This window comes from Pan paniscus, chromosome 13, assembly GCF_029289425.2.
Source record: "Pan paniscus chromosome 13, NHGRI_mPanPan1-v2.0_pri, whole genome shotgun sequence".
NCBI lineage: Eukaryota > Metazoa > Chordata > Mammalia > Primates > Hominidae > Pan > Pan paniscus.
The window spans coordinates 80,984,110-81,011,820 of record NC_073262.2 but is presented as its reverse complement, the minus strand read 5'-3'; the positions used below and the strand labels follow the sequence as shown (position 1 = coordinate 81,011,820).

At 38.1% G+C, this 27,711-nt stretch overlaps 1 protein-coding gene across 27 annotated transcripts in view; it reads right to left on the bottom strand.

Annotated features, from left to right (window-relative positions):
- The window catches only part of OSBPL6 (oxysterol binding protein like 6), a 202,717-nt gene that overhangs the window by 29,665 nt on the left and 145,341 nt on the right, over positions 1-27,711 (bottom strand). For 8 of the 27 annotated variants that reach the window (XM_063595456.1, XM_055108817.2, XM_063595460.1 and 5 more), the window contains 3 exons: positions 27,106-27,209; positions 16,803-16,968; positions 4,385-4,518 (listed from right to left, as the gene is read on the bottom strand). In XM_063595456.1, coding sequence (XP_063451526.1) covers positions 4,385-4,518; positions 16,803-16,968; positions 27,106-27,209 — 404 coding nt within the window. Of the gene's footprint in view, positions 1-3,571; positions 3,596-4,384; positions 4,519-16,802; positions 16,969-21,837; positions 21,913-26,431; positions 26,525-27,105; positions 27,210-27,711 lie in introns of all 27 variants that reach the window. The other 19 variants (XM_034954580.3, XM_034954581.3, XM_055108808.2 and 16 more) reach the window with 6 other exon arrangements.

Below are 27,711 nucleotides of genomic sequence, written 5' to 3'. Positions count from 1 at the left end.
ACAAGACATAAGCTGGGTGCAGTGGTTCATGCCTATAATCCCAGCACTTCGGGACTCCGAGGTGGGAGGATTACTTGAGGCCAGGAGTTCGAGACCAGCCTGGGCAACATGGTGAAATCCCATCTCTATTAAAAACACAAAAAATTAGCCGGACGTGGTGGTGCATGCCTGTAATACCAGCTAGTTGGGAAGCTGTGGCAGGAGAATCACTTGAACCCAGGAGGCGGAGGTTGCAGTGAGCTGAGACTGTGTCACCGCACTCCAAACAGGGCAACAGAGCAAGACTCTGCCTCCAAAAAACAAACAAAAAAAGATATGAAATTATAGCTGATGTCAAATAAAGTCATTTATAAGGGATAGATGCCACATAAAATGTCCTGTCTATAGGCTTGGGTCCAACATCCAGGCTCCCTCTCAAGTGTGAAAGTTTAAGTTTCATGGGGGTCAAATAATAGAATTATATATGCTTTTGTGTACATATAGATTGGGAAATAATATTACTTTATTTATTTTTATTTTTTTAAGACAGAGTCTCGCTCTGTCATCCAGGCTGGAGTGCAATGGTGCGATCTTGGCTCACTGCAACCTCTGCCTCCCAGGTTCAAGCAATTCTCCTGCCTCAGCCTCCCAAGTAGCTGGGATTACAGGCACCTGCCACCACGCCCAGCTAATTTTTTGTATTTTTAGTAGAGACGGGGTTTCACCATGTTGACCAGGCTGGTTGAAGTAACATTACTTTAGAAGAGCAATTCATTAGACTGTCCAGCCTTGCAAATTTTTGTTTGCTCAAGGCAGGTAACAATTTATGCTAAGCATGTTGTAAAAATGCTAATTTCAAGTATTTTATCTGCTATGTGCCTTCGAAAAAGACGATAAAATTTGCTGAGTCTGATATACTTAAAGCCTTGTTGAAATGCAGCACTTTAATCACTAGACATACATCAAATAGGACTTATGTCAAATAAAACATAGGCTTTAAAAGTTTTAGACTACTTAAATAAGTTTTTTATTTATTTTTTTTTGAGATGGAGTTTCACTCTCATTGCTCAGGCTGGAGTGCAATGGCACGATCTCAGCTCATTGCAACCTCCACCTCCTGGGTTCAAGTGATTCTCCTGCCTCAACCTCCCAAACAGCTGGGATTACAGGCGCCCGCCACCACGCCCAGCTAATTTTTGTATTTTCAGTAGAGATGGGGTTTCGCCTGTGGGCCAGGCTGGTCTCGAACTCCTGACCTCATGATCCACCCACCTCGGCCTCCCAAAGTGCTGGGATTATTTTGAGCCACCGCGCCCGGCCAGCCTGTCGTTTAAATGTTAATGTTCTCTATAGCAGCAGGAGCACCACTGACCCTTTTATTCTAACTGCACTGCAACTCGTCAACATCTATAACTGCCCTGATATGCAGGGGCATCCATCTTCCTCTCTAGCCTAGACCTGTCTTCTGAGCTCTAGACATAAATATCTAATTGCCTGTAAAATGCCCCACAGACACCTCAATCTCCACAGAAATCCATCATCAAATACCTAAAGCAAACCAGCTCCTCTTGTAGTCCCACCTTGGGGACAATAACTTTCACATACCCAGTTATCCAAGCAAAAACCCTGGACTGTCTCGACTCTGTGTCCTTGTCCCTCTCTAACATTCCACTGATCTCCAAGCCATGCTGATTCTCCCTCCTGGGTGTCTTTGAAATGTATTCCCTCCTTCCACCAATGCTGGCATGGCACTTCCTCAGTTTAGAAATATCTCAAATGTACAAGCTATTCTCAAATTATCTCAAATACCATAAGAATCTGTCCAACTAGCCTTGCCTCCCAATTCCACCTACCCTCCATACTGTACCAGAGTAATCTTTCTAATATGCAGAAATATGCTGTAATAGTTCTAATTTCTGGCATTATCATTTACCAGTTAAAATTGTTAACTGATAGGATAAATCCAAAACCCTTTGTGGAGTCCCTGATGAGCTGGTTCTTGCCTACTTAATCAGCTACTCTTAAGAGTAATTCTTCCTTCTTCATCTCCTACTTCTTCCACTATGAACTACCTGCCATTCTCCAGACACCTCTCCAACAGCCTAACCATGAATAACAATTTGTTAGAAAGGAAAGAACTGTCAGTAAACTTAAATACCTTAAGCAAAGGCTGCTGTGGTTTCCAAAAGGGAATCCACACTCAGAGGTGGCGGGAATAGATGGCCAGTGGGGGTGCGACTACGCCGAGGGGAGGGCATGGACACACACGAGAATGTGAACATCACCAAAATGCTGGGATGACACACAACTGCAAGCACTGAATTATCTATTGGATAGGCTGTAACGGTCTATTTGAAACTTAATAGTTCCAAATTATTTTCACATCTTTTAAGGCTAAAATTGAGATTTTTTTGTAAAAATAAAAAATAAAAAATCCAACAAAAATCTATTGAGGCTCTAACTTTAGATGCAAATAAATATGTTTTGACAAGAGAGGGAAATATGTTAACCCCAAGGAAGCACAGTTGATCAAATTTTGCTTTATTTTACTTTTACCATGTTAGCATCAGACCCTTCCTTGTGAGCGGCTGCTGTCTACTCAGGCCAGGTTCAAGGTCTGATTCCTCCAAGAAGCCTGATCTGTGGCTCTGCTCTCAACTCAGGGATCTCCCATTCCTCTGAGCAACCAGAGCCCTGGAAATCTGCACCACCATGTACTGCTCTGAATGTACTACGGCGTGCTCCATTTCACTGTTTCCTGCTCATCTCATGAATCAGATCACGAGCTTGCTGGGAACATGGCCAGGGCTACTTTTACCTTGGTGTTCTGTACCTTGCACAATACCTAGCATATAGTCACCTGAATGGAATACAATGAATAAGGGAATGAACAAATGAATAACTGTTGTAAAATTTCTCTTCATAATTATTTCTAATCTCACCTGAAGCCCGACCCGAGATCTTTATTTACCATTCTCTGTTTCACCTACAAGCAAATAAAAGCAAGCAAGCAGGCAAGCAAGAAACAAATGCATTTTCTTATTTTTCTTAGTAAAGCTTGACTTCTAACTCTAAGCCTCCATCATTAAATACATCTGAAGGAATCATTGCAACACTTAGGGGGACAAGAATGTATTTTATATGTTTACAAGATGACATTTGAATGTTTACTTGACCACTATTTTGATCTTTCTGATTCATGATACTTTCAGAATAATGATTTGGAAGACCAATTAACGTCAACTGAGTGTTCGACCGATCCATGACATGAGAAGGGTCCAGGGAAAGCCATTAAAATGTTCTTCTAAATAAAGCCCTCTGAAGACTGGCAGAATCGTAGTGGATTTTCACGCTCATGCTCCTGAGACCCCTGGCTTTGTACTGGAAGCAGCATATGCCCCTCAGCTGACAGTGTTTTATGGATGATGCAGAAAGTGTGGCCCATATAACAACATCCATGACATGAAACTTAACACTGAAAATACGCCGACAGTTCAGGGACATAAAACATGGTGACACGGTGTAAGTCTACTTCTTAGGGACCGAGGGAAACTGTTCAAGCAGGATCTGCTCCACGCGGAGAACCACTTACCCAGGATTTGCTTGCTCCTTCACTCTGATCCAAGGCACCAGGAAGTGAATAATATTTTATATAAACACCGAGTTCTCACAAAATCACATAACGACATTGAATTCTTAAAGGAGTTAAGTCAGTGCATTTATAGACTAAAGAAAATACTTACTTCTAAGGAACTACTCAGTTGAAAAAAGCATAAGCACAGCTCTAAAGGATTTTTATCAGAAATTTCAACTTTGATATAGATACATAGGGATTTGATTAGTATTAATAACATCAACTCTATAATATATATTGAAATATAAAAGTCTAGTTCAGGGAGCATAACTTAGGAAGAAAACCTCAAGAGTGCAAATCAGAAAAGAAAAAAATGAGTGATAGTAATCAGTAATTTTAAACAGATTAAGATGTAAGTGGGAAAAATATTAAGTGTGGAAGATCTAGTACATTTTTTAAAAATATTCACTATTGGACTGAATATATCCTGGAACACATTTCAGATGTATAGGTCAAATGAATGCATAATTCTTTTTTTAAAATGAGGGGCTACCTTATAAATGACCTTAGAGAAGCATTAAGTGTTCAATTGGCCAAAATTACCATTATACGCTTACAAGCAAGTTTGGTTTATTTTCACTCTTACCTTGAAATTTTGGGGAAGAAAATTAGTAAAATCTAATACTGACACTGCAGTCTTTTGGGGGAAATTCTGCAAACTGTACTATCCCCATGACTAGCCACCTCCCTGCCAGCCCCCCATCTTTTGATCTTTCATCTTACAGGGTTGGGAGTGTGTCATGTACATGCAAACACACACTCTTTGCCTACCTGAGACAGTGACTGTCGGAGCCGTGCCATCTGCGTGCTGTGGCCTTTACTGTGATCCTGCTCGGAAACCATCTGCTTCAGCTTCTCCTTCTCTATAGCTATGCTATTAAATGCAGACTTCAAAAGAGAATGCACTGGGTGGGGAGAAAAGTGAGAAAAAACTGTCAGATATGTGCAGAACGAATACACAACATTATAAATTTCTCCAGACTTTCACTCACAAATAGGCATTTTTTGGAAAGGCTATGTAATGGTCTAATTAAAAATCAGCCTTCAAAAGGAATCTTTATCAGGATATCTATACTACACACAAATATTACAATGGCAATTGATCAGAGTGAAAAATTTGTTTTTTATACCAGACAGGCCAACAAAAATCTGGAAGTAGCATGTAAAATATCAAGATCAATGCAAAGTATCAATATTTAGAAATTAATTTATAATCCCTAGAAAGAATAGGGAACAAGTTTACTTGCCATATTTGATTATCATATTTGAGCAGTTCTGTGTAGCATAAAGTCTCACATAAATAATTTAGAACTATCCAAAAATATTCTCCAAAAGCATGCACCCAAAAAGAGCATTTTATGCATTCTGCCAACATAAAACAGGTGGCTGATCAAGAAGTTTTGACTGGTTCTCTTGGAGGTAGGAAATGATATGCCTTTAAGAACAGCACTTGCGTTGCTTTCTCAGACAGGAATATCTTGTTGTTAAAGTGCTTTGATTTAAAAGCAACAATAAAAACAACACCCCCTCCCCATTTCCTACATACCTAACAAATTAGCATTGGTAAAATCTGAGGCAGTCTTCAATCGTGAACTACAGAAAGGGTGACTTTCCAACATCTATTTTTATAATAACAGAGTTTCTATAATATGCAAAGTATTCTAAAATAGGTATTTCCTTATTTGAGAAAGGTATTTATAAAAGTGGAAATTTTTAGCATAAAATAGAGTGGCTGAATTACAGGGGGAAAATGGCAGGATCACAAGGGATTCACGATCTATTGATTTATGTGCTACATTCTGTCATCATCAATTTAAAGGTAATAACTTGATAGCTGGATTACATTAATCCTGCTGGTAGCTCTAAAAGCAAGCTCTTCATCCATTTTAAAATAACGCTTCCAAAAAACTTCATGCAATAGTCATAGAAAAGTTCTTTTGTTTCTTTGCCTAGCATAGAGAATTTGTGTGTCTGTTGAAAATATGTAGTTTCAATGGAGGCTTAAAAATTTTTTAATTGTGTATGTATTTAAGGTATATAGTATGATGTTATAAGATACATATAAGTAGTAAAATGGTTAGCTTTAAACAATTTATTGTGTATATATTTAATGTATACAACATGATGTCATAAGATACATATATGTAATAAAACGGTTACTGTGGTGGAACGAATTAACATATCCATCGTCTTATCCATTTCCCGCCCCCGCACCGCGCTGTGGCAAGAACAGCTATAATCTACTAATTTAGCAAAAGTCCTGAATATAACACACTATTATTAACTATAATCTTCACAATGTAGATTAGATCTTTCTACTTGTTCATCCTACACATTTGCTACTTTGTATCCTTTGACCTACATCTTCCCTCCACTGCCACCCTGGTAGTCACTGTTTTATTCTCTCTCTATATATACTTGACTTAAAAAAAACAAAAAGGTTCCATATATAAGTGAGATCATGCAATACTATTTTCTGGGTCTGGCTTCTTTTTTTTTTTGAGACAGAGTCTCACTTTGTCACCCAGGATGGAGTGCAGCGGCACAAGCCACTCATTACAACTTCCGCCTCCTGTGTTCAAGCAATTCTCGTGCATCAGCCTCTTAAGTAGCTGGGATTACAGGCATGCACCACCACGCCTGGCTAATTTTTGTAATTTTAGTAGAGACGGGATTTGCCATGTTGGCCAGACTGCTCTCTTGGCCTCAAGCAATCTGCTCACTGCAGCCTCCCAAAGTGCTGGTATTACAAGTGTGAGCCACTGTGCCTGGCCAAGTCTGGCTTATTTCACTTAGCATAATGTCCTTCAGGCCCATCCATGCTATGGCAATTGGCAGGATCACTTCCTTTTTGAAGGCTGAATAATACTCCACTGTGTATATGTATACCACAGTTTCTTTATCCATTTGTCCACTGACAGATACCTGGGTGGTTTCCACTTCTTGGCTATTGTGAATAATGCTGCAATGAACATGTGAGTGCAGATAACTTTACAATAGGGTGATTTCATTTCCTGTAGATATATGCCCAGAAGAGGGACTGCTGGGTCATATGGTAGTTCTATTTTTAATTATTTTAAGAATCTCTGTACTATTTTCCGGTGTATATGGCTGCACCAATGTACACTCCCAACAACAGTGTACAAAGGTTTCATTTTCTCCACACCCTTGCCAACATTTGTCTCGTCTTTTTAACAGCTATCCTAACAGATGTGAGGTGGTGGCACATAGTGGTTTTGATTTGCATTTCCCTAATGATTAGTGATACTGATCACCTTTTTATGTACTTGTTGGTCATTTTTATGTCATCTTTGGAGAAGTGTCTACTCAGATCCTTTGCTCATTTTAAAATCAGACTATATGTTTTCTTTTTAAAAACATTTTTATTTATTTAATTTTTTTATGAGACAAGGTCCCACTCTGTTGTCTATTGTGGAGTGCAATGGCGTGATCATAGCTCACTGTAACCTCTAACTCCTGGGCTTAAGTGATCCTCCCACATCAGCCTCTCGAGTAGCTAGGACTACAGGCACACATTAACATGCCTGGCTAATTTTTTTAATTTTATTTTTTGTGGAGATGGAGTCTCACTATGTTGCTCATGCTTGTCTCGAATTCCTGGCCTCAAGCAAAGGTTATATGTTTTCTTCCTATTGAGTTGTATGAGTTCTTTATACATCCTGGATATTAACCCCTTATCTGATACATGGTTTGCAAATATTTTTTCCCATTCTGTAGGTTATCTTTTTCTTTTGTTGATTGTTTTCTTTGCTGTGCAGAAGCTTATTTTTAAAAATTTACATGACAAGCTTTTTAGTTTGAAATTTTCCATTTATTTATTTTTGATTTTTTAGCCTGAATTTTTGGTGTTATATTTAAGAAATCCATTGCCAAGAACAATGTCAAGGAGCTTTTGCTCTACGTTTTCTTCTAGGAGTTTTATAGTTTCAGGTCTTACATTTAGGTCTTTTATCTATTTTTAGCTCACTTTTGTGTATGGTGTAAGATAAGGGTCCAATTTCATTCTTTTACATGTGGAAATCTGGTTTTCTTAGCATCTTTCATTGAACAAACTATCCTTTTCTCATTGTGCCTTTTTGGTGCCTTTGTTGAAAATTAGTTGATCGTATATGTTTGGATTTATTTTGGGGCTCTCTTTTCTGTTCCAGAGGTCAATGTATCTGTTTTTAAGCCAATACCATACTATTTTGATTACTATCGCTTTGTAATATAATTTTAAATCAGGAAGCATGATGTTTTCAACTTTGTTGTTTTCCCCCCAGGTTGCTCTGGTTATCAAATTCTTTTGTGGTTCCATGTGAATTTTATTTATTTTTTAAATTTTTTTATTTTAGTTTAAATTCTAGGGTACATGTGCACAATGTGCAGGTTTGGTACATAGGTATACATGTGCCATGTTGCTTTGCTGCACCCATCAACTCATCATTTACATTAGGTATTTCTCCTAATGCTATCCCTCCCCCAGCCCCTCACCCCTGGACAGGCCCCAGCATGTGATGTTCCCTGCTGTGTCCAAGTGTTCTTGTTATTCAATTCCCACCTACGAGTGAGAACAGGCGGTGTATGGTTTTCTGTCTTTGTGATAGTTTGCTGAGAATGATGGTTTCCAGCTTCATCCATGTCCCTGCAAAGGACATTAACTTATCCTTTTTTATGGCTGCATAGTATTCCATGGTGTATATGTGCCACATTTTCTTAATCCAGTCTATCATTGATGGACATTTGGGTTGGTTCCAAGACTCTGCTGTTGTGAATAGTGCCACAATAAACATATGTGTGCATGTGTCTTTATAGTAGCATGATTTATAATCCTTTGGGTATATACCCAGTAACGAGATTGCTAGGTCAAATGGTATTTCTAGTTCTAGATCCTTGAGGAGTCACCACATGGTTTTTCACAATGGTTGAACTAATTTACACTTCCACAAACAGTGTAAAAGCGTTCCTATTTCTCCACATCCTCTCCAGAACCTGCTGTTTCCTGACTTTATAATGATGGCCATTTTAACTGGCATGAGACGGTATCTCATTGTAGTTTTAATTTGCATTTCTCTGATCACCAGTGATGATGAGCATTTTTTCATGTGTCTGTTGGCTGCATAAATGTCTTCTTTTGAGAAGTGTCTGTTCATATCCTTTGCCCACTTTTTGATGGGATTGTTTTTTCTTCTAAATTTGTTTGAGTTCTTTGGAGATTCTGGATACTAGCCCTTTGTCAGATGGGTAGATTGCAAAAATCTTCTCCCATTCTGTAGGTTGCCTGTTCATTCTGATGGTAGTTTCTTTCGCTGTGCAGAAGCTCTTTAGTTTCATTAGATCCCATTTGTCTATTTTGGCTTTTGTTGCCGTTGCTTTTAGTGTTTTAGTCATGAAGTCCTTGCCCATGCCTATGTCCTTAATAGTATTGCTAAGGTTTTCTTCTAGAGTTTTTACAGTTTTAGGTCTAACGTTTAAGTCTTTAATCCATCTTGAATTAATTTTTGTATAAGGTGTAAGGAAGGGTCCAGTTTCAGCTTTCTACATATGTCTAGCCAGTTTTCCCAGCACCATTTATTAAATAGGGAATCCTTTCTCCATTGCTTGTTTTTGTCAGGTTTGTCAAAGATCAGATGGTTGTAGATGTGTGGTGTTGTTTCTGAGGCCTCTGTTCTGTTCCATTGGTCTATGTATCTGTTTTGGTACTAGTACCATGCTGTTTTGGTTACTGTAGCCTTGTAGTATAGTTTGAAGTCAGGTAGCATGATGCCTCCAGCTTTGTTCTTTTTGCTTAAGATTGTCTTGGCAATGTAGGCTCTTTTTTGTTTCCACATGAACTTTAAAGTAGCTTTTTCCAATTCTGTGAAGAAAGTCATTGGTAGCTTGATGGGGATGGCATTGAATCTATAAATTACCTTGGGCAGTGTAGCCATTTTTACAATATTGATTCTTCCTATCTATGAGCATGGAATGTTCTTCCATTTGTTTGTGTCTTCCTTCATTTCATTGTGCAGTGGTGTGTAGTTCTCCTTGAAGAGGTCCTTCACATCCCTTGTAAGTTGGATTCCTAGGTATTTTATTCTCTTTGAAGCAATTGTGAATGGGAGTTCACTCATGATTTGGCTCTCTGTTTGTCTGTTATTGGTGTATAGGAATGCTTGTGATTTTTGCACATTGATTTTGTATCCTGAGATTTTGTTGAAGTTGCTTATCAGCTTAAGGAGATTTGCGGTGGAGGCAATGGCGTTTTCTAAATATACAATCATGTCATCTGCAAACAGGGACAATTTGACTTCCTCTTTTCCTAATTGAATACCCTTTATTTCTTTCTCTTGCCTGATTGCCCTGGCCAGAACTTCCAACACTATGTTGAATAGGAGTGGTGACAGACGGCATCTGTGTCTTGTGCTGGTTTTCAAAGGGAATGCTTCCAGTTTTTGCCCATTCAGTATGATATTGGCTGTGAGTTTGTCATAAATAGATCTTATTATTTTGAGATATGTTCCATCAATACCTAGTTTATTGAGAGTTTTTAGCATGAAGGGCTGTAGAATTTTGTCAAAGGCCTTTTCTGCATCTATTGAGATAATCATGTGGTTTTTGTCATTGATTCTGTTTATGTGATGGATTACGTTTATTGATTTGCATATGTTGAACCAGCCTTGCATCCCAGGGATGAAGCTGACTTGAACGTGGTGGATAAGCTTTTTGATGTGCTACTGGATTCGGTTTGCCAGTATTTTATTGAGGATTTTTGCACTGATGTTCATCAGGGATATTGGTCTAAAATTCTCTTTTTTTGTTGTGTCTCTGCCAGGCTTTGGTATCAGGATGATGCTGGCCTCATAAAGTGAGTTAGGGAGGATTCCATCTTTTTCTTTTGATTGGGATATTTTCAGAAGGAATGGTACCAGCTCCTCTTTGTACCTCTGGTAGAATTTGGCTATGAATCCGTCTGGTCCTGTACTTTTTTTGGTTGGTAGGCTATTAATTATTGCTTCAATTTCAGAGCCTGGTATTTGTCTATTCAGAGATTCAACTTCTTCCTGGTTTGTCTTGGGAGGATGTATGCGTCCAGGAATTTATCAATTTCTTGTAGATTTTCTAGTTTATTTGCGTAGAAGTGTTTATAGTATTCTCTGATGGCAGTTTGTATTTCTGTGGGTTTGGTGGTGATATCCCCTTTATCATTTTTTATTGCATCTATTTGACTCTTCTCTCTTTTCTAATTTATTAGTCTTGCTAGCAGTCTATCAATTTTGTTGATCTTTTCAAAAAACCAGCTCCTGGATTCGTTAATTTTTTGAAGGGTTTTTTTGTGTCTCTATCTCTTTCAGTTCTGCACTGCTCTTAGTTATTTCGTGCCTTCTGCTAGTTTTTGAATTTGTTTGCTCTTGCTTCTCTAGTTCTTTTAATTGTGATGTTAGGGTGTTGGTTTTTGGATCTTCCTGCTTTCTCTTGTGGGCATTTAGTGCTATAAATTTCCCTCTACATACTGCTTTAAATGTGTCCCAGAGATTCTGGTAAGTTGTGTCTTTGTTCTCATTGGTTTCAAAGAACATCTTTATTTCTGCCTTCATTTCGTTAATTACCCAGTAGTCATTCAGAAGCAGGTTGTTCAGTTTCCATGTAGTTGTGCGGTTTTGAGTGAGTTTCTTAATCCTGAGTTCTAATTTGATTGCATTGTGGTCTGAGAGACAGTTTGCTGTGATTTCTGTTCTTTTACATTTGCTGAGGAGTGCTTTACTTCCAATTATGTGGTCAATTTTAGAATAAGTGTGATGTGGTGCTGAGAAGAATATATATTCCATTGATTTGTGGTGGAGAGTTCTGTAGATGCCTATTATGTCTGCTTGGTGCAGAGCTGAGTTCAAGTCCTGGATATCCTTGTTAACCTTCTGTCTCTTTGATCTGTCTAATATTGACAGTGGGGTGTTAAGTCTCCCATTATTATTGTGTGGGAGTCTAAATCTCCTTGTAGGTCTCTAAGGACTTGCCTTGTGAACCTGGGTGATCCTGTATTGGGTGTATATATATTTAGGATAGTTAGCTCTTTTTGTTGAATTGATCACTTTACCATTATGTAATGGCCTTCTTTGTCTCTTTTGATCTTTGTTGGCTTAAAGTCTGTTTTATCAGAGACTAGGATTGCAACCCCTGCTTTTTTTTTGCTTTCCATTTGCTTGGTAGATCTTCCTCCATCCCTTTATTTTGAGCCTATGTGTGCCTCTGCACTTGAGATGAGTCTCCTGAATACAGCACACTGATGGGTCTTGACTCTTTATCCAATTTGCCAGTCTGTGTCTTTTAATTGGGGCATTTAGCCCATTTACGTTTAAAGTTAATATTCTTATGTGTGAATTTGATCCTGTCATTATGATGTTAGCTGGTTATTTTGCCTGTTAACTGACGCAGTTTCTTCATAGCATCAATGGTCTTTACAATTTGGCATGTTTTTGCAGTGGCTGGTACCAGTTGTTTCTTTCCATGTTTAGTGCTTCCTTCAGGAGCTCATGTAAGGCAGGCCTGGTGTTGACAAAATCTCCCAGCATTTGCTTGTCTGTAAAGGATTTTATTTCTCTTTCTTATGAAGCTTAGTTTGGCTGGATATGAAATTCTGGGTTGAAAATTCTTTAAGAATCTTGAATATTGGCCTTCACTGTCTTCTGGCTTGTAGGCTTTCTGCCGAGAGATCCACTGTTAGCCTGATGGGCTTCCCTTTGTGGGTAACCCGACCTTTCTCTTGGGCTTCCCTTAATATTTTTTCCTTCATTTCAACTTTGGTGAATCTGACAATTATTTGCCCTGGGGTTGCTCTTGTTGAGGAGTATCTTTGTGGCACTTTCTGTATTTCCCGAATCTCGATGTTGGCCTGCCTTGCTAGGTTGGGGAAGTTCTGGATAATATCCTGAAGAGTGTTTTCCAACTTGGTTCAATTACCCCATCACTTTTAGGTACACCTATCAAATGTAGATTTGGTCTTTTCACATAGTCCCATACTTCTTGGAGGCTTTGTTCATTTCTTTTCACTCTTTTTTCTCTAACCTTGTCTTCTTGCTTTATTTCATTAATTTGATATTCAATCACTGATACCCTTTCTTCCACTTGATCGAATCAGCTACTGAAGCTTGTGCATGCATCACAAAGTTCTTGTGCCATGGTTTTCAGCTCCATCAGGTCATTTAAGGTCCTCTCTACACTATTTATTCTAGATAGCCATTCGTCTAACCTTTTTTCAAGGTTTTTAGCTTCCTTGTGATGGGTTAGAACATGCTCCTTTAGCTCGGAGAAGTTTGTTATTACTGACCTTCTGAAGCCTACTTATGCCAACTCATCAAAGTCATTCTCCATCCAGCTTTGTTCCAATGCTGGCAAGGAGCTGTGATCCTTTGGAGGAGAAGAGGTGCTCTGGTTTTTAGAATTTTCAGCTTTTCTGCTCTGGTTTCTCCCCATCTTTGTGGTTTTATCTACCTTTGGTCTTTGATGTTGGTGACCTACAAATGGGGTTTTGGTGTAGATGACCTTTTTGTTGATATTGATGCTATTCCTTTCTGTTTGTTAGTTTTCCTTCTAACAGTCAAGTTCTTCAGCTGCAGGTCTGTTGGAGTTTGCCGGAGGTCCACTTCTGACCGTTTGACTGGGTATCAACAGCGGAGGCTGCAGAACAGCAAATATTGCTGCCTGATCCTTCCTCTGGAAGCTTCGTCTCAGAGAGGCACCCACCTATATGATGTGTCTGTTGGCCCTTACTGGGAGGTGTCTCCCAGTTAGGCTACATGGGGGTCAGGGACCCATGTGAGGAGGCATTCTGTCCATTCTCAAAGCTCAAATGCCATGCTGGGAGAACCACTGCTCTCTTCAGAGCTATCAGACAGGGATGTTTAAGTCTGCAGAAGTTGTCTGCTGCCTTTTTTTCAACTATGCCCTGACCACAGAGGTGGAGTCTATAGAGGCAATAGGCCTTACTGAGCTGCAGTGGGCTCCGCCCAGTTCGAGCTTCCCGGCTGCTTTGTTTACCTACTTGAGCCTCAGCAATGGTGGATGCCCCTCCCCCAGCCAGTCTGCCACCTCGCAGTTCGATCTCAGACTGCCGTCCTAGCAGTGAGCAAGGCTCCATGGGCATAGGACCCACCAAGCCAGGCACAGGAGAGAATCTCCTTGTCTGCTGGTTGCTAAGACCTTGGGAAAAGTGCAGTATTTGGGTGGAAGTGTCCCATTTTTCCAGGTACAGTCTGTCATGGCTTCCCTCGGTTAGGAAATGGAAATCCCCTGACCCCTCGTGCTTCCTGGGAGAGGTGACGCCCTGCCCTGCTTTGGCTCACCCTCTGTGGGCTGCACCCACTGTCTAACCAGTCCCAGTGAGATGAACCACGTACCTCAGTTGGAAATGCAGAAATCACCCATCTTCTGCATTGATCACACTGGGAGCTGCAGAATGGAGCTGTTCCTATTCTGCCATCTTGGAATGGAGTGCCCATGTGAATTTTATTATTGTTTTTCCTATATCTTGGAAGAGTGCCATTAGCATTTTGATAAGAATTATATTGAATCTGTATATTTCTTTAGGTAGTATGAACCTTTTTTAGCTGTTATTTTAGGTTTGGGGGTAATATGTGAAGGTTTGTTACATAGGCAAACATGTGTCATGGAGGTTCATTGTACAGATTATTTCATCACTCAGGTATTAAGCCCAGTACCCAATAATTATCTTCTCTGTTCCTCTCCCTCCTCCCACCCTCCACCCTCAAATAGGCTCCAGTGTTTGTTGTTTCCTTCTTTGTGTTCATAAGTTGTTATCATTTAGCCCCCACTTGTAGTGAGAACACGTGGTATTTGGTTTTCTGTTCCTGCGTCAGTTTGCTGAGGATAATAACCTCTAGCTCCATCCATGTTCATGCAAAACATGTGATCTTGTTCTTTTTTTATGGCTGCAAGTATGAACATTCTAACAACATAACTTTTTGATCCATGAGTATGGAATATCTTTCATTTATTTGTGTCCTCTTTAATTTCTTTCACCAATTTTTTTTATAGTTCTCAGTGTACAGGTCTTTCAACTCCTTGCTTAAGTTTATTCCTAAGTATTTTATTTTATCATAAATAGGATAGATCTTGATTTCTTTTTTAGCTATGTTGTTATTCGTGTATAGAATAACAGGGTTTTGTATGTTCATTGTATATCCTGCAACTTTAATGAATTCATTCATTAGCTCTAACAGTTTCTTGGTGGCATCTTCTGGGTTTTCTACACATAGGATCATGTCATCTGCAAATAGAGATCATTTTACTTCTTCCTTTCTGATTTGGATACCTTTTATTTCTTTTTGTTGTCTAATTGCTCTTGATAGTACTTCCAGTACCATGTTGAACAGAAGCAGGAGGAGTGGGCCACCTTGCCTTGTACCAGATCTTAGAGGAAAAGCTTTCCATTTCTCCCCACTAAGTGATGTTAGCTGTGTGTTTTTAATAAAGGACCTTTATTATAATACATTGAGAAACTTTCCTTCTATACCTAAACCATTAAGAGTGTTTTTTTAATCAAGAAAGAGTACTGAACTTTGACAAATGCTTTTTCTGCAAATGACATGATTATGTGGTTTTTGTCTTTCAGTTGGTTAATGTGATGTATCATTCAACAGAAGCCTTAAAACTCTGTTGATGCTTGGATTTCCTGGAAGCTTCAGAATTGCAACCAAATACACAAAGTTTTCCTGGGGCTGCCTTCCAAAGTACCATCTCCCCTTAGCAGCTGTGCCATACTCATATATTCAACTCACACATCTGTGGTCACACTCTACCTTTTGCACCTCCTTCCCCAAAGTAGAAGTTACTGGCTATAAATCTATGCTGTTACATAAACAAATTAATATTGCTCTAGTCTAATATCATAATTAATATCCAGCTAAGAAATGCAATGAACATACACCAGGAGTAAAATGGCAGGTAAGAGAGAGCTGGCCTTACAGAAGAGTCTCAATTGAGAAATCTAAGGGGCTTAGCTTAATTGTTTTTAGAATCATAGAATTAATGAAATCTGACAGCATATTTTTGCGGATGGTTTGAGATTGCAAATGTTGGCTGATTCAACATTTCCAGAGATCTTCAGTGTGCCCCCTTCTTTTCCACCAGGCTGTTGAGTCTCAGGGAGGCACCTGAGGTGTTCTATTTAACATATTTGTGACGAAAAGCAATACAATGTTTATCTCTCTCTAGAAGATTTTAAAAGACAATGCCTGAGAAGATACTATCTTAAGAACAAACTTGAGTGGCTGAAAGTTCAATACTCTGGCAGTAAAGGGAGCCTAGACTCTTCTTGTTAAACATTGACAGGACTGCTCAGTCCATCTACTCTCCACTATCCTGCTTATTTACCATACCCTACTCTCTGCGGCTGATTATAACAATTTAATTTATACAACAAGCCTCACTGAAAATTTAACATAAAGAAGAGGCTCAAATGTGGGATCAATTTCCCCTCAAATCTGAGCTGGCCTATGGTGCTTTGACCAATAGAATACAATGGAAGTAGAAGGCTGCACCAGTTCCAGAGCTGGCCTTGAAGAGGACGTGCAGCTTCCACTACCAGGCTCTTGGAACCCTAAGCTGCCATGGAGAGGAAGGGGGCACAGTTGTGTGCAGCCTTCCAGCTGTCGTGCCAACGTGCTAGGCACAGGAGGGAAGCTGCCTTGCGTCTTTCAGCCCAGCTCAGCCTGCAGCCGAATCCCAGTGACTGGGGCTAGTCAAAGACATCTGGCACAGAGGCTTTGCTGCTTAGCTGAGCCCTGCCTGAATTCCTGACCCACAAATTGTAAAGTCCAATACATGAGTGTTATTTAATAAAAAAAGAAATAAACAGAATCTAAAGAGAACCAATAAATACGTATTAAATGATAACTGAGAGACACTGAAAAAAATGTTGAGTAGTAGTATCTTGCCAGATTGTGTACAATAACTTTTTATCCCCAACCCCATAGCACTTTCTTTCTTTAGTCAAAACTGTAAACCTGTGATGTGTGATCTTCCAACAGGCAAGCATCATGTCCTGTTGCATTTTTGTATATAGAACTTCAACCACTATATCCAACCATTTAATCTTTCTATCATTACCACAAAGACAAAGATAAAAGAACAAAGGATAATCTTTCATCAAAGAAGAGAGCTTCTTTAAAGGGCGCATTATTTTTGTTCTTACCTTTCTGTGCGATTAGACAAAATTCTTCTTGCAGCTTTGTATAATCTGTTGAACTTTCCAGAGGGTCAGTGAGGTGGCTAGGGGGAGTCTGAAATTCAATATCTGCACAAAGGTTGGGGTTGGAGGAATGCAAGCGAACTGGTGACATGGTAGCACTGAAAGGAACCTGAAAGGGGAAGATACAAATTATTAAAGAGCAACAGTGCATTGTTTCACATTCTCCCATACAGAAAAGACCTCTCCCATTCTTCAAAATAATAGATTCCTCTCTGATAACACACTTGGAGACACTCAGTACTCATTTATTTTGCAGGCAGTTGGGGTGGGAAGAGGGAGTCTCATTTTCCATTGTTGATTTAGAACTGCCACAGACTCACCAATTTTTCACTGCTACAGAGAGAAATAACTATAGAATGACAGGAAGAAAAGACATAATCCCAAGCAAGCTTAAACTCTGAACTCATACTTGCACCTCAAAAATAACTGGCAGAAAAACAGCAGTCTGAACTGTGATGTAGCTGACCTTCTCTTACAGTCTGGACTATCTGATCCTGGAGCAGGATCTTACTAAACCTGTGAAAATTCAAGAGATGCATATACTGGAAGATTCACTTACTCTGTAGCCGTTAAATAAAAAACAAATCAGGCTTAACAGGAAATACAGTAATGGCTTAAAGAGACTCATACTTATTTTGGAAACTGACTTATTAAAATCTATATTAGTAAACGAAATATATATGATATAAATCACTGTGGTTTACCTTTGTATGTTACACACAACTCTATTACATATATGAACATGGCTCATGAACCAGCCAATACTGAGAAGCAGTAAGTAGAAAAAGTCATATTACTATAGATTTTTCCACATGGCTAGAGGTACTTCCTTGCCCAGGCTGGATATGGACTAGGTTCCTGATTGGTGGAGGCAAAGCACCTTTTCCTCCCCTTTAAGAAGGCTTTACCTGAACATTACAAATGTTAGCCAAACATTCCTGGAAAAGGAAAATACCAATTCTTCCTGCAAATCAGATCACAAACAACTTTTCCCTATTTCTTACTGCAAAGACGTGCATTCAATTATCTTCAAGAACCAGACTCTTAGACTCCACCACAAATTGAAATTTTGTGTAACTGATAGGATAATTCACACCCCCTGGCTAACAGGGAATGTGCTGTGGGAGGAAGGAACCATTACCTTCTGATGGATATGTATGTCAGGACCTCTTCTTTTTTAATTTTTTGGTTTTTGCTTTAAACTTCCTATTTGGTGAGAGAAGGGGGGGGAAGGAGAAGAGGGCACTTTTTCTCCGAGGATTTAGAGGACACATGGAAGAGATGGAAAGAATCAAAATATCTGGCCTGAGCTGCAGGTTGAGGGCAGTTGAGACAGAGCGTCCTTCTGATGCAGCATTGTCCTGGCAGGGATTTATTTCTCTTAAAAGATATCCAGGACTTACTGGGGAAGAAAGTGAGCATGAAGCTTTCCCTTCCCCCAAATTCAGCTAAGCTAAGCATGCTAATATATGTTATTTGAATCATTTGGTATCTGGAGTTATCAAAGGAACCCTACCTCATCTTCTTTGGAGAACTTGGCTACACTGGGCTGGGAGATGATTGTTAAACAGCTTGTTTATCAATATTATCAGGCTGAAAATTTCTGGCTATTCTAGATTTGAGACCCAGAAGTGGCCAATAAGCCATTTAAGAAAATGGAGTGCTGGGGTTCAATACTCTGCTGGAATCCTGTCCAGGTAACTTAATAATAACAAGGACTGAGGACCTTTTAGGATACCTACAAAGGAATGGTATTTATGTGGCAGAATGTCAGAAGACAGAGAAAGGAAGTTCAGACCCTAACTGTGGTGATGCTCAATCTAGAAAGAGCAGTCAGCCCATTGAGGGACACAGACTCCACGGAAAAGTTGCTGGAGATTAGGATGTCATGGGGAGAGACTGTGAGTGGAAAAAATAGGTAGATCTGGGAGTTTTCGGAATTAATGGTACAGTTTTCTGATATAAGGAACTAGAACAACATTAAAAAAAATAAATGCGGGTCTTTGGTAATATGTTGAGGATCATGGAAAAGGATTTTATCTGCATTCAGGTGCCCTCAACACTCCGAGGACTCACATGGCTTGGAAGAGGAGTCTCTTCCTCTAGCGGGTGAGGAATGGGGTCATGAGAGTTGGCGGGAAGCTTGTATAGGAGGCCATTATGCAGTGAAAACCCAGGGAGTCCAGGAAGGACCCAGACTTGTCCCTGAGATAAATTATTATTTCTCTATTAAATGTTGGAGTCAGATGCTGAGAAGAAAAACGTAAGTTACAAATTTATATTTTGAACACAATGGAAACTTAAATTGGCTATTAAAACAGTAAAAGTGGTTTTGCATATTACCCACAGGGAAAGAGACTTGAATGTTCCATTCAAATTGCAATCAGATGGTTCCCTAGGAAATTGAGAACTAATTTTCATATACTTCTGACTGAAAATGTTTATATATTGGTATACTTTTTTTTGTTAAAAAGAGGTACGTGGAATGGGCCATTTTAATTGAGGAATTCATGAAATGAAATTGAGAATACAAATTGGGATGTATTAATCTAACCCTAATTGAATATCTGTTCAGACTGGGGACTTATTTACTTAGCTTTTTATTCATCAATTTGGGTATTACAGGATTCAAAAATCTAAGTGGTAACTGGTTTCTCTGTCAGTGATGGTTGGAGTGGGAGCTGCCTACAGCTCTCCATGTTGATACCTGAGAACCCTCAACACTCAATTTGGGCCTTTCTACCCTGCGCAGGAAAGAAATCCAAGGCTTTCTTGAAGTCCTGTGAAAGGAGGGAAGCCTGATCCTAGAATATTCTGGTAGTAAGAACTGAAGTTTGGAATGGGGACATTAGGAGATGCTCTTAAGTCCTGTCCATGAATAAGTCAAAAGTGAAATGAGTTGACAACGGAGTTGCTGACAGTGAAATTCAGCAACGGTAGACATGAAAGTCTACACAGTAGGTCTAAGATAGATACTATGCTTACAGGACTCATCGAGCCAGTGGGAAAAGTCTCCTGCTGTTGCTGTTCTGCACTATGTGTACAGGGATTCTTTGAGGGTACTGACTGCATTGGGATCCTCAGTGTTCTTCCATGGGAAAGAGCCAGTATTTCTCTTTTTCCAGTCTCCTGTTCTGTTGGGTCTGGCTGCTGCTGTGAGTTGGCTGTTCTGAATGCTAGTGCTAAGAGTCATCAAGAGTAAATTTCTGAAACATCTGCTAGATGTTGCTGCATTTTGGTATGGAGACAAAGCTATAGATCCTGGAGTAGCCAGTCCCCCTAGTTATTCCTGAATACCTTATTAAATGTTGCCAGTAGCTTTTCTTACTACATGCTGCAAAGTTTTTCTCATAACTTCTATAGTCACCCTGGGAGGTGGGCATTAATGATTTCTTCTTTTAAAGGCTTTTTCTCTTCTACTCTCAATTTTAAAATTATAAACCCATTCTACTCAAATAGGTGCTAATCTCAGTTTTATTATATTCACTGTATGTATCTGCAATTTAAAAGAATGAACACAGAAGAGACAGAATCACTTCTCTGCATGCCATCTTAGATGTATATTGCTTAAGAAAACAGTGTTTTCATAAAATGATGGACTGTTCCTTTCCATACTAAGTTGTTGTTCTCTCTCTAATAACCATGTGTATTTCTTAATTTTATAAACGGAAAATTACCTTTAATAATATTTAACTGACTATATATGCATCTATTGTCAGAATCTGTTACCACATCTGTGTCATGGGATTTATTCATCTGCATTTGAATACATGCATAAGATATACATGGACCATGAAAGCTATTTCAATAATTTGTTTGTTCAAATGTTTACAAAACTGTGAGTTTAAGAGTCAGTTCCCTAATAAATTCCAAGTCACTGGTTCATTTCATAATCAAAAGCAAATTTGTTTCTCAGTCTAGCTAAACACCCACATATAAGGCAAGAGCCAATTACTAATCATAAAGTAGAAAGCCACCCATCCTCATACCAGCATCCATTCTCCTGTAATGCAGCCAAAACTTTTTCATATTTTTTCAGTAATTCTAGTCTTAAAATACATTCCACCCTTAGTGACAGCAAGACTGCTGTTAATTAAGGAAATATTATCTAATAGCCAAAAAACTAAAATCTGTGATTGCTGTGAACTCAGTAATCTATATTTTAAGATGTTCATAGGTGCTCATGATTAAACAAATATTATAATTGGCTTTTATCCAGCAAGGAGTTCTTGTGTTTTGATAGTCTATTTTATATTCTGTAGACAAGTCATTCACTATCCATTTGCCTTATCTACCTCGATATGTTCTCTACTCTCCTTAAATCCATTCTATTTTCTCTCAGAAAAAAAAAACCTCTAGATATGGATTTAAATACCATAAAACTGTCTTTTTTTTGTCATTTCCACACTACAGTTTCTAATTTTCATGTCAATATTCTTTTCAGAAAACAATTTTCCCTTGCTAAGTGTAACTTGGGTAGCCATTTAGAGATGACAGCAAAATTCACCTTTTCTTACCCTCTCATTTCTTTATTCTCACATCCTTTTCAAATAGTCACACTGCTACGAAAAAAAGCACAATTTATGTCTGTAGTAACATGACTTTTCTTAGGAAAAGAGAAATCAGTTAGCAAAAGTTCCAATATCAGTATGGTAAAAAAGAAAAAAAAAACAATATAATTTAAGGAAAGCTCACATCATGGGGCACTGTACTCAATTTTGCAAATTTGACTTAAATTATGTCTTCATGTATAGTAGAAGAACTAGATTATATAATAGTTCTCCATTGTAAAAAGGAATACCCGTGTTCGACTCCTGCCATGCAAAGACAGCCAGAGAACATGCGAAAGCTATGCTGCCATGATTGGGCTACAGGTGATGCCATCACACACCAGTGGCACCATCAGGACAGGGGAGTCATCCTTGTACACAGGTTCTCATTCTTATTAAACTTCCACTTGAGATTGAAATCCACTCACTGTTGTAGCCACTGCTGCCGCTAGCCTCTGCCGGCGCCGAGTTGTGCTGAACTGGCCCTTCGCAGGTGGCCCTTCCTGACGGTGAATGGGAGAAGAGGGGAGGAAACACAGGATGGGGGAGGAAAGGATGGAAGATGGGAGGATGAAAGATAATCAGACAAGGAGAGGGAGAGTTTTTAACTGAAGTCGACTTTTCTTAAATCAGCATCGAAAAGCGCTCACAGGGGAGTTCATGCTATGAGAAATGTTCATCATTCTCATTACTCAAACATCTGAATTCTATTTGCTGACTATAACCCACACCCCAAAAGGAGATGGAGTTATAAACTGATGGACAGCCTGCGATTTTAAGGTAAAATAAATATGCATACTGTTTTATTCATATGATATCATGTTATATGAAGTCAAAAGGTATTCAATAAATGGTAGCAAGGAAAAAGTAAGTTCAGGAAAAACTGATTAAATAATGTGGGAAGGCTAAAATGAACAGGTTGTAATGAGAGCCTCATAATGGCCAGACAGAATTTTTTTTGTTTTTTTAATTTCTTACTGGAAGAAAAAAAGTAAGGGAAGGGTATGAGGGTTCTTCGACTTCCTACTTAATCTCCTATTATACAGCTCACTATCTGGGACTCAACATCAGTAAGAGTGCTGGGATTTTCAAGTCTAAGAATTTTCCAAGGAAGATGCCAGACCCCATAAGATCAGAAAAGAAAACTTAAGTTCCTCAGTGGGTGAGGACAATGCCTATAAAAATCAACTATGAAAACCTGAAAGCATAGTTTTCATTTAGTAATGTGCACCTATGCACAAACCGGTAGAAGAATCCTACAGCTTTCTTTCATTTTGTTTTCTTCCTCTTGGTGGATGGGATTAAGGGATGATGATATTTCCTTCTAACCATTCAACTTTGCCTCCATCTGACAGACCCTGACACCTTAAGGTTGTGAGCAATACCTTTTTTTTCTTTTTTGAGATAGGGTCTCACTCTGTTGCCCAGGCTGGAGTGTTGTGGCACGATCATAGCTCATTGCAGCCTTGAACTTCTGGCCTCAAGCGACCCTCCCACCTTGGCTTCCTGACATGCTGGGATTACAGGCATGAGCCACCTTGCCCAGCCATGAGCAATAATTTCATTTCCAAATAATTAAGATATACTTTCTTAGAATCTCCTAACAGCCCAAACTGAAGAACCAGTAGGACCACTTTAGTTTTTTTTGGGATGTCAGAAAAATATTTAAACTTTTTCTACCTCTAAATCTTCAAAAAAGTTCCAAAATTACGATCTTATTTATTTTCCATCTTCATAAGTCTTCTGCATACATATATGTATATGTTTGTCATACATACATACACACATAATCTGTTTTCCACAAAAAAAAATTTCTAGACAAAATCCTTTCTACTTAATGTAGTAAAAGGGGGAAGAACTTATTCTCACCCTTCAGTGTAATTTGAGCATCTATGAGATGCAGGACAGCTACACAGGAGCAACATAAGATCATCTGTCTGCTACTATGTACTTTCTACTATTCCTCATTCCCTTCAACATCCAGGGATCTAGTATTTAATTCATATTATCAGCAACACAGGAGATCTAACAGCTCTTTCAAAATCATTTCCTTCTTGCCTTCCTCTTACTTCATTTAAAACACAGCCAAATTGTTACTGCATAATGGTACTGAGATTTTTATTCGAACCAGGAAGTTTGAAGTTTAGGAGGCAAGAAGAAATCCTTGTTCTAAAAGGTAATCTCCACAGAACCCTCTAGGACAAATGCTGACTTCATGAGTTGTACAATGTGGATTTCTGAGGCCAACTGCCCAATAGTTTCCAGTAGAAACACGGCCATACCAGTCTAGAATTTAACCTTCTCATTTAATCAATAGCACAATCTAACCTACACAAGAATAAGCAATCAAACATCCAGTATAACATGTTTTTCATTTTTACTTTCTTGCGGTCAATTTTTTTAATGATCTATTTTATAATTTTTTCAAAATGACAACTACTATGGAATACTGAATACAAAGTTCAGTAACACAACATTGATAACAACAATAGCAGCAACAATACCACAACCACCACCACTGGACGGTCTGGGCACCTTCACAATGGCTGTTGTACTTAGTTACGAAGAAGAGGGGGGACAGAAAATGAGCTCTCACTGCTTGAGAGCCTCTCATATTGGCTGCAACATCAGCGAAAGTGGTTCGAGCGGTGAGATGATCATTGACTCAAAACAAATACTTGGACTCATTAGATAGAATTCTCATGATCAAAACATTTAAAACAGGAGGGGAAAAAGCTGGGTATGAGGTAGGAGAAAGTGGTGGGTATCTTTAATCCACTAGAGTAAAATTAGATGCTATGCCTCTCTCTAGGCAAAATACTGAGTAAAGATTTTCATGTTGTCATACTCATCCTAGATGAACTTATGATTCCCTAGCCAAGTGTGAATTTTGAAGGATCTTGGAGGAACTTCCCAGTAGTAGAGAATGAGTATCCTGAGGCTCCTGCAAGACCTGTTGGTTTGGGCAAGCAGAAAAGGTCCACAGATAGGACCAAGCTCTGCTGTGTTCCCCTTAAAATACCTTTTGTTTTAGTCCAGGTGGAAGTGGAGTTTCTCTGGGAATGATTAACAGCTTACTGTCTATTTGTTTCTTCTTGGAATTGGAACTAAATCTCCCACTTCGAATAGGCAGTTGTCTTTGAGTGTATTTGAGGGATGAGATGATTTCAATTTCCCTCAAAAGTAACTAAACTAGAATTACAAAGGCCATTTTATTACCCTTAGCAAAGTCACAAACAAGGTGAAATAGCATAAATAAAAATTTAAAAACAAATGAACCACCCAAAGATGTGGCGGAAGTATGAATGAATATTTTCTAGCTTTTTGGACATTTTCTCCTGATGACTCAAAAAAATCTTCATAACTTTTCTGTCTATGTAAAACCACAGGCTGAGAGGCTAGGTGGTATAGTCCCAGTTGCATTCTGTGTCCTTCAGAAAAAAAAAAAAAAAAGAATGATTTGGGGGTCTCTAGTGGAGGTCCTAGATGCAGCAAGGTAGCTGGGACATTGCACTACAACTCACTGAGAACCAACCTATCCAAGACAACAGCTCTGAACAAGAATGTGGTCAATAGCATACACTACAGACACAAGATTAAAACAATATCTATTAACAAGTGTATGTGTTCTTTCTTGTGATGCAGGCCTTCTTCAATTATTTTATTTAGAGGAATGATTCTTTTACTTACAAACAAAACTAGACACTCACAAGTTCAAAACCAATAAAACTGCCAAAAGCAATTTTAAGTAATTTTCTTGTGAAATCACTTGGCACATCTGTCCCTACAGTATTAATTTTATGAACAGAAGGGAAAACACACAGAAACATACTGAGCAAAGGAACACAAAAAGTTGTGTTTATTGAATGTAGACATTCTAAATAAAAAAAACCATGGGTATTAGTGCTTATGAAAATTTATTTTCAAATATATCAGATTAGCAAGCAAAGCAAGTTTCTTATTTACACAGTCAGAATCGTAATACGAAGAATGTTATTAATGAAGTCAAAATTAGAGAAGAATTATTTTGTTAATTATTCAGAAGGGACTGAAGAATTCTGAAAAGTACTTCTTTCTACCTTTGTATTAGAATATAAATTTATTTGTAGTATAATTTTAAAAAGCCAAATCATAAAGTCTAATCTTGATTGTGCAGGATAAGGGCCATGTATAATATGCATTTAGGAGGAGAATAATGGAGATTCTAGTTTAAAGATCTGAAAGTAATATGGTTTATGACATAATCTACCATATTTTGAATCACTGCAACACAATAATATAAAAGGATCTTACTTTAAGAACATTACTCATTTCAAATACATAATTTATTTCAAATAAATTTCAAGTACACTTATTACAAGCTATTAAGAATTTAGTTCAGATTTTAAGGTGATTGTTGAAAGCCAAATAATATCTATTTTTGTAGGATCATAGAATTTTAGAGTTGAAAGATAATTCAGAGCTTATTAAATAAACTCTATTACTTTACCCAGGAGCAAACAAAAGCTCAGGAAATTTAACAGAAATGTATGAAATTATACTGCCAGAAAATCACAGTGATTAGACTAGAATCTGGGTTTGTTGATTTCTAATCTATTGAACCTCCTACACTTTTTCTTGATAGAAAACATTTGGACAAAGCTGACACATAAAAGTCCCTTTTAAAATCTAGTATTTTTAAATGAGTGTTCATTATAACCCACTAGATTTTTAATCTAGATTTTTAAGGTAACTTTTTGTTAAAATATATTTTAATGGTTCAAAGGCTATAATTGTGAATAAAAATGCCATTTTGAACACATATCGCATAATTTTAACCTTTCTTTTAAATCCTTCTCACTTATGCCAGAGTAAGAAAAATATAGAGATTTTCCACTATTTTAGATAATGTAACAGTTTGAAAAGTGCTGGCTTTAAAGCAGTTAAGTTGCCCTTTCAATCTAACGCCCATAAACTGATGTATAAAGACTAGTACTTTAAAAGTATGTAGAAACATGAATGAAGGAAAAGTAAAATCTGTACCTGCAGTTGTATTTTTGTATCTTTGCTGACACTTTTTGTTCTCCATCGTCTTGTGACCCGCTTGTCTTTCTTTGAAATATCTACACAGTTAGCCTACATTACACAAATAGTTAAAAGCAACAAAGTATTATTAAGTTCACACAGATGATACAGATATAGACAAGAGCACAGCAAGTTACTAAAGGTCATTGTTAGAGCCTATAAGCAAACCAGCCAGGACAGAAAGGCATATCAGACGAATAGTGGGCATTAAAAAGCAGAGATAAGAACTTAATTATAAAATATATTTTTCTGATAAACAAAATGAATACAGGATTAGAAATCTCTAGCTTTGTTTTCTATATGAAAAGACAATAATAATTCTGAGAGTATCTAAAGCATATCTTCAAAGCTACCATTTCTAATAGGACACAAACATGGAAGAATAATTCAGATACTGAATGTATTTCTTTTGGTTAGTGTGTATTTAAATGTAAAATGTTTTAAAATAATCATCTTAATTAACACACTGACACTGAGATTCAAAAATATTAAAAATAACTCCAGAATATAAATGAATGTCTGTATTGCAGTTATTTATCTTTAAATGTTACCTTATATATTCATAGAACAACCCAATAAAGAGTATTAATTAATATCCTAAGTCCTTTTACCAGCAGCAGGAATATGTTTACCTGCATGTCAGTAAAGTTAGGTGCTGACTGAGTTCTCTGAAGTATTTCCAAATTTTGCAGGAGTTTGCTAAGTTCCACAAGGTTTGACTGGCAATGTGCAAGATCTAATAAGAAATCAGAAATAAAAATACGTTAAAATTGGGTAGGGAGCGGTGGGGATGGTAATAAAAGGGTCAATGCAAATTATGGCAAATATAAGTAGGCAGATCCATGTTTATATGATGAAGATACTGGCAGGTGAAACAAAACAGACCCTTTTCTGGTGCAGAACCAAAAACCATTCATTATATTTCAAAGCTCACTCTTAAAAGTTAATAGCTATTAGTGCAGAAACCATGAAACTCTCAGTCACACTGTATGTGATCCCTTTTCTGCTCTGATAGCTTTTGCCACATGGGAAGCACACTCAAGTGAACTTCAGCAGTCCTGTGGTTTCATTGTTAGGAGCTTGTCTACCTGCTCCTCTAACATGCTTTAGAAGATGGTTATCTGGAATTTGGGTAGCGTTAAAATCAAGTTCAGAAAAATAGGATGGAATACAGAATCAGTTAAACATATTTTCTATAATTTAGCTCACTAACAATGTTGAAATGAATGACTTTAAAA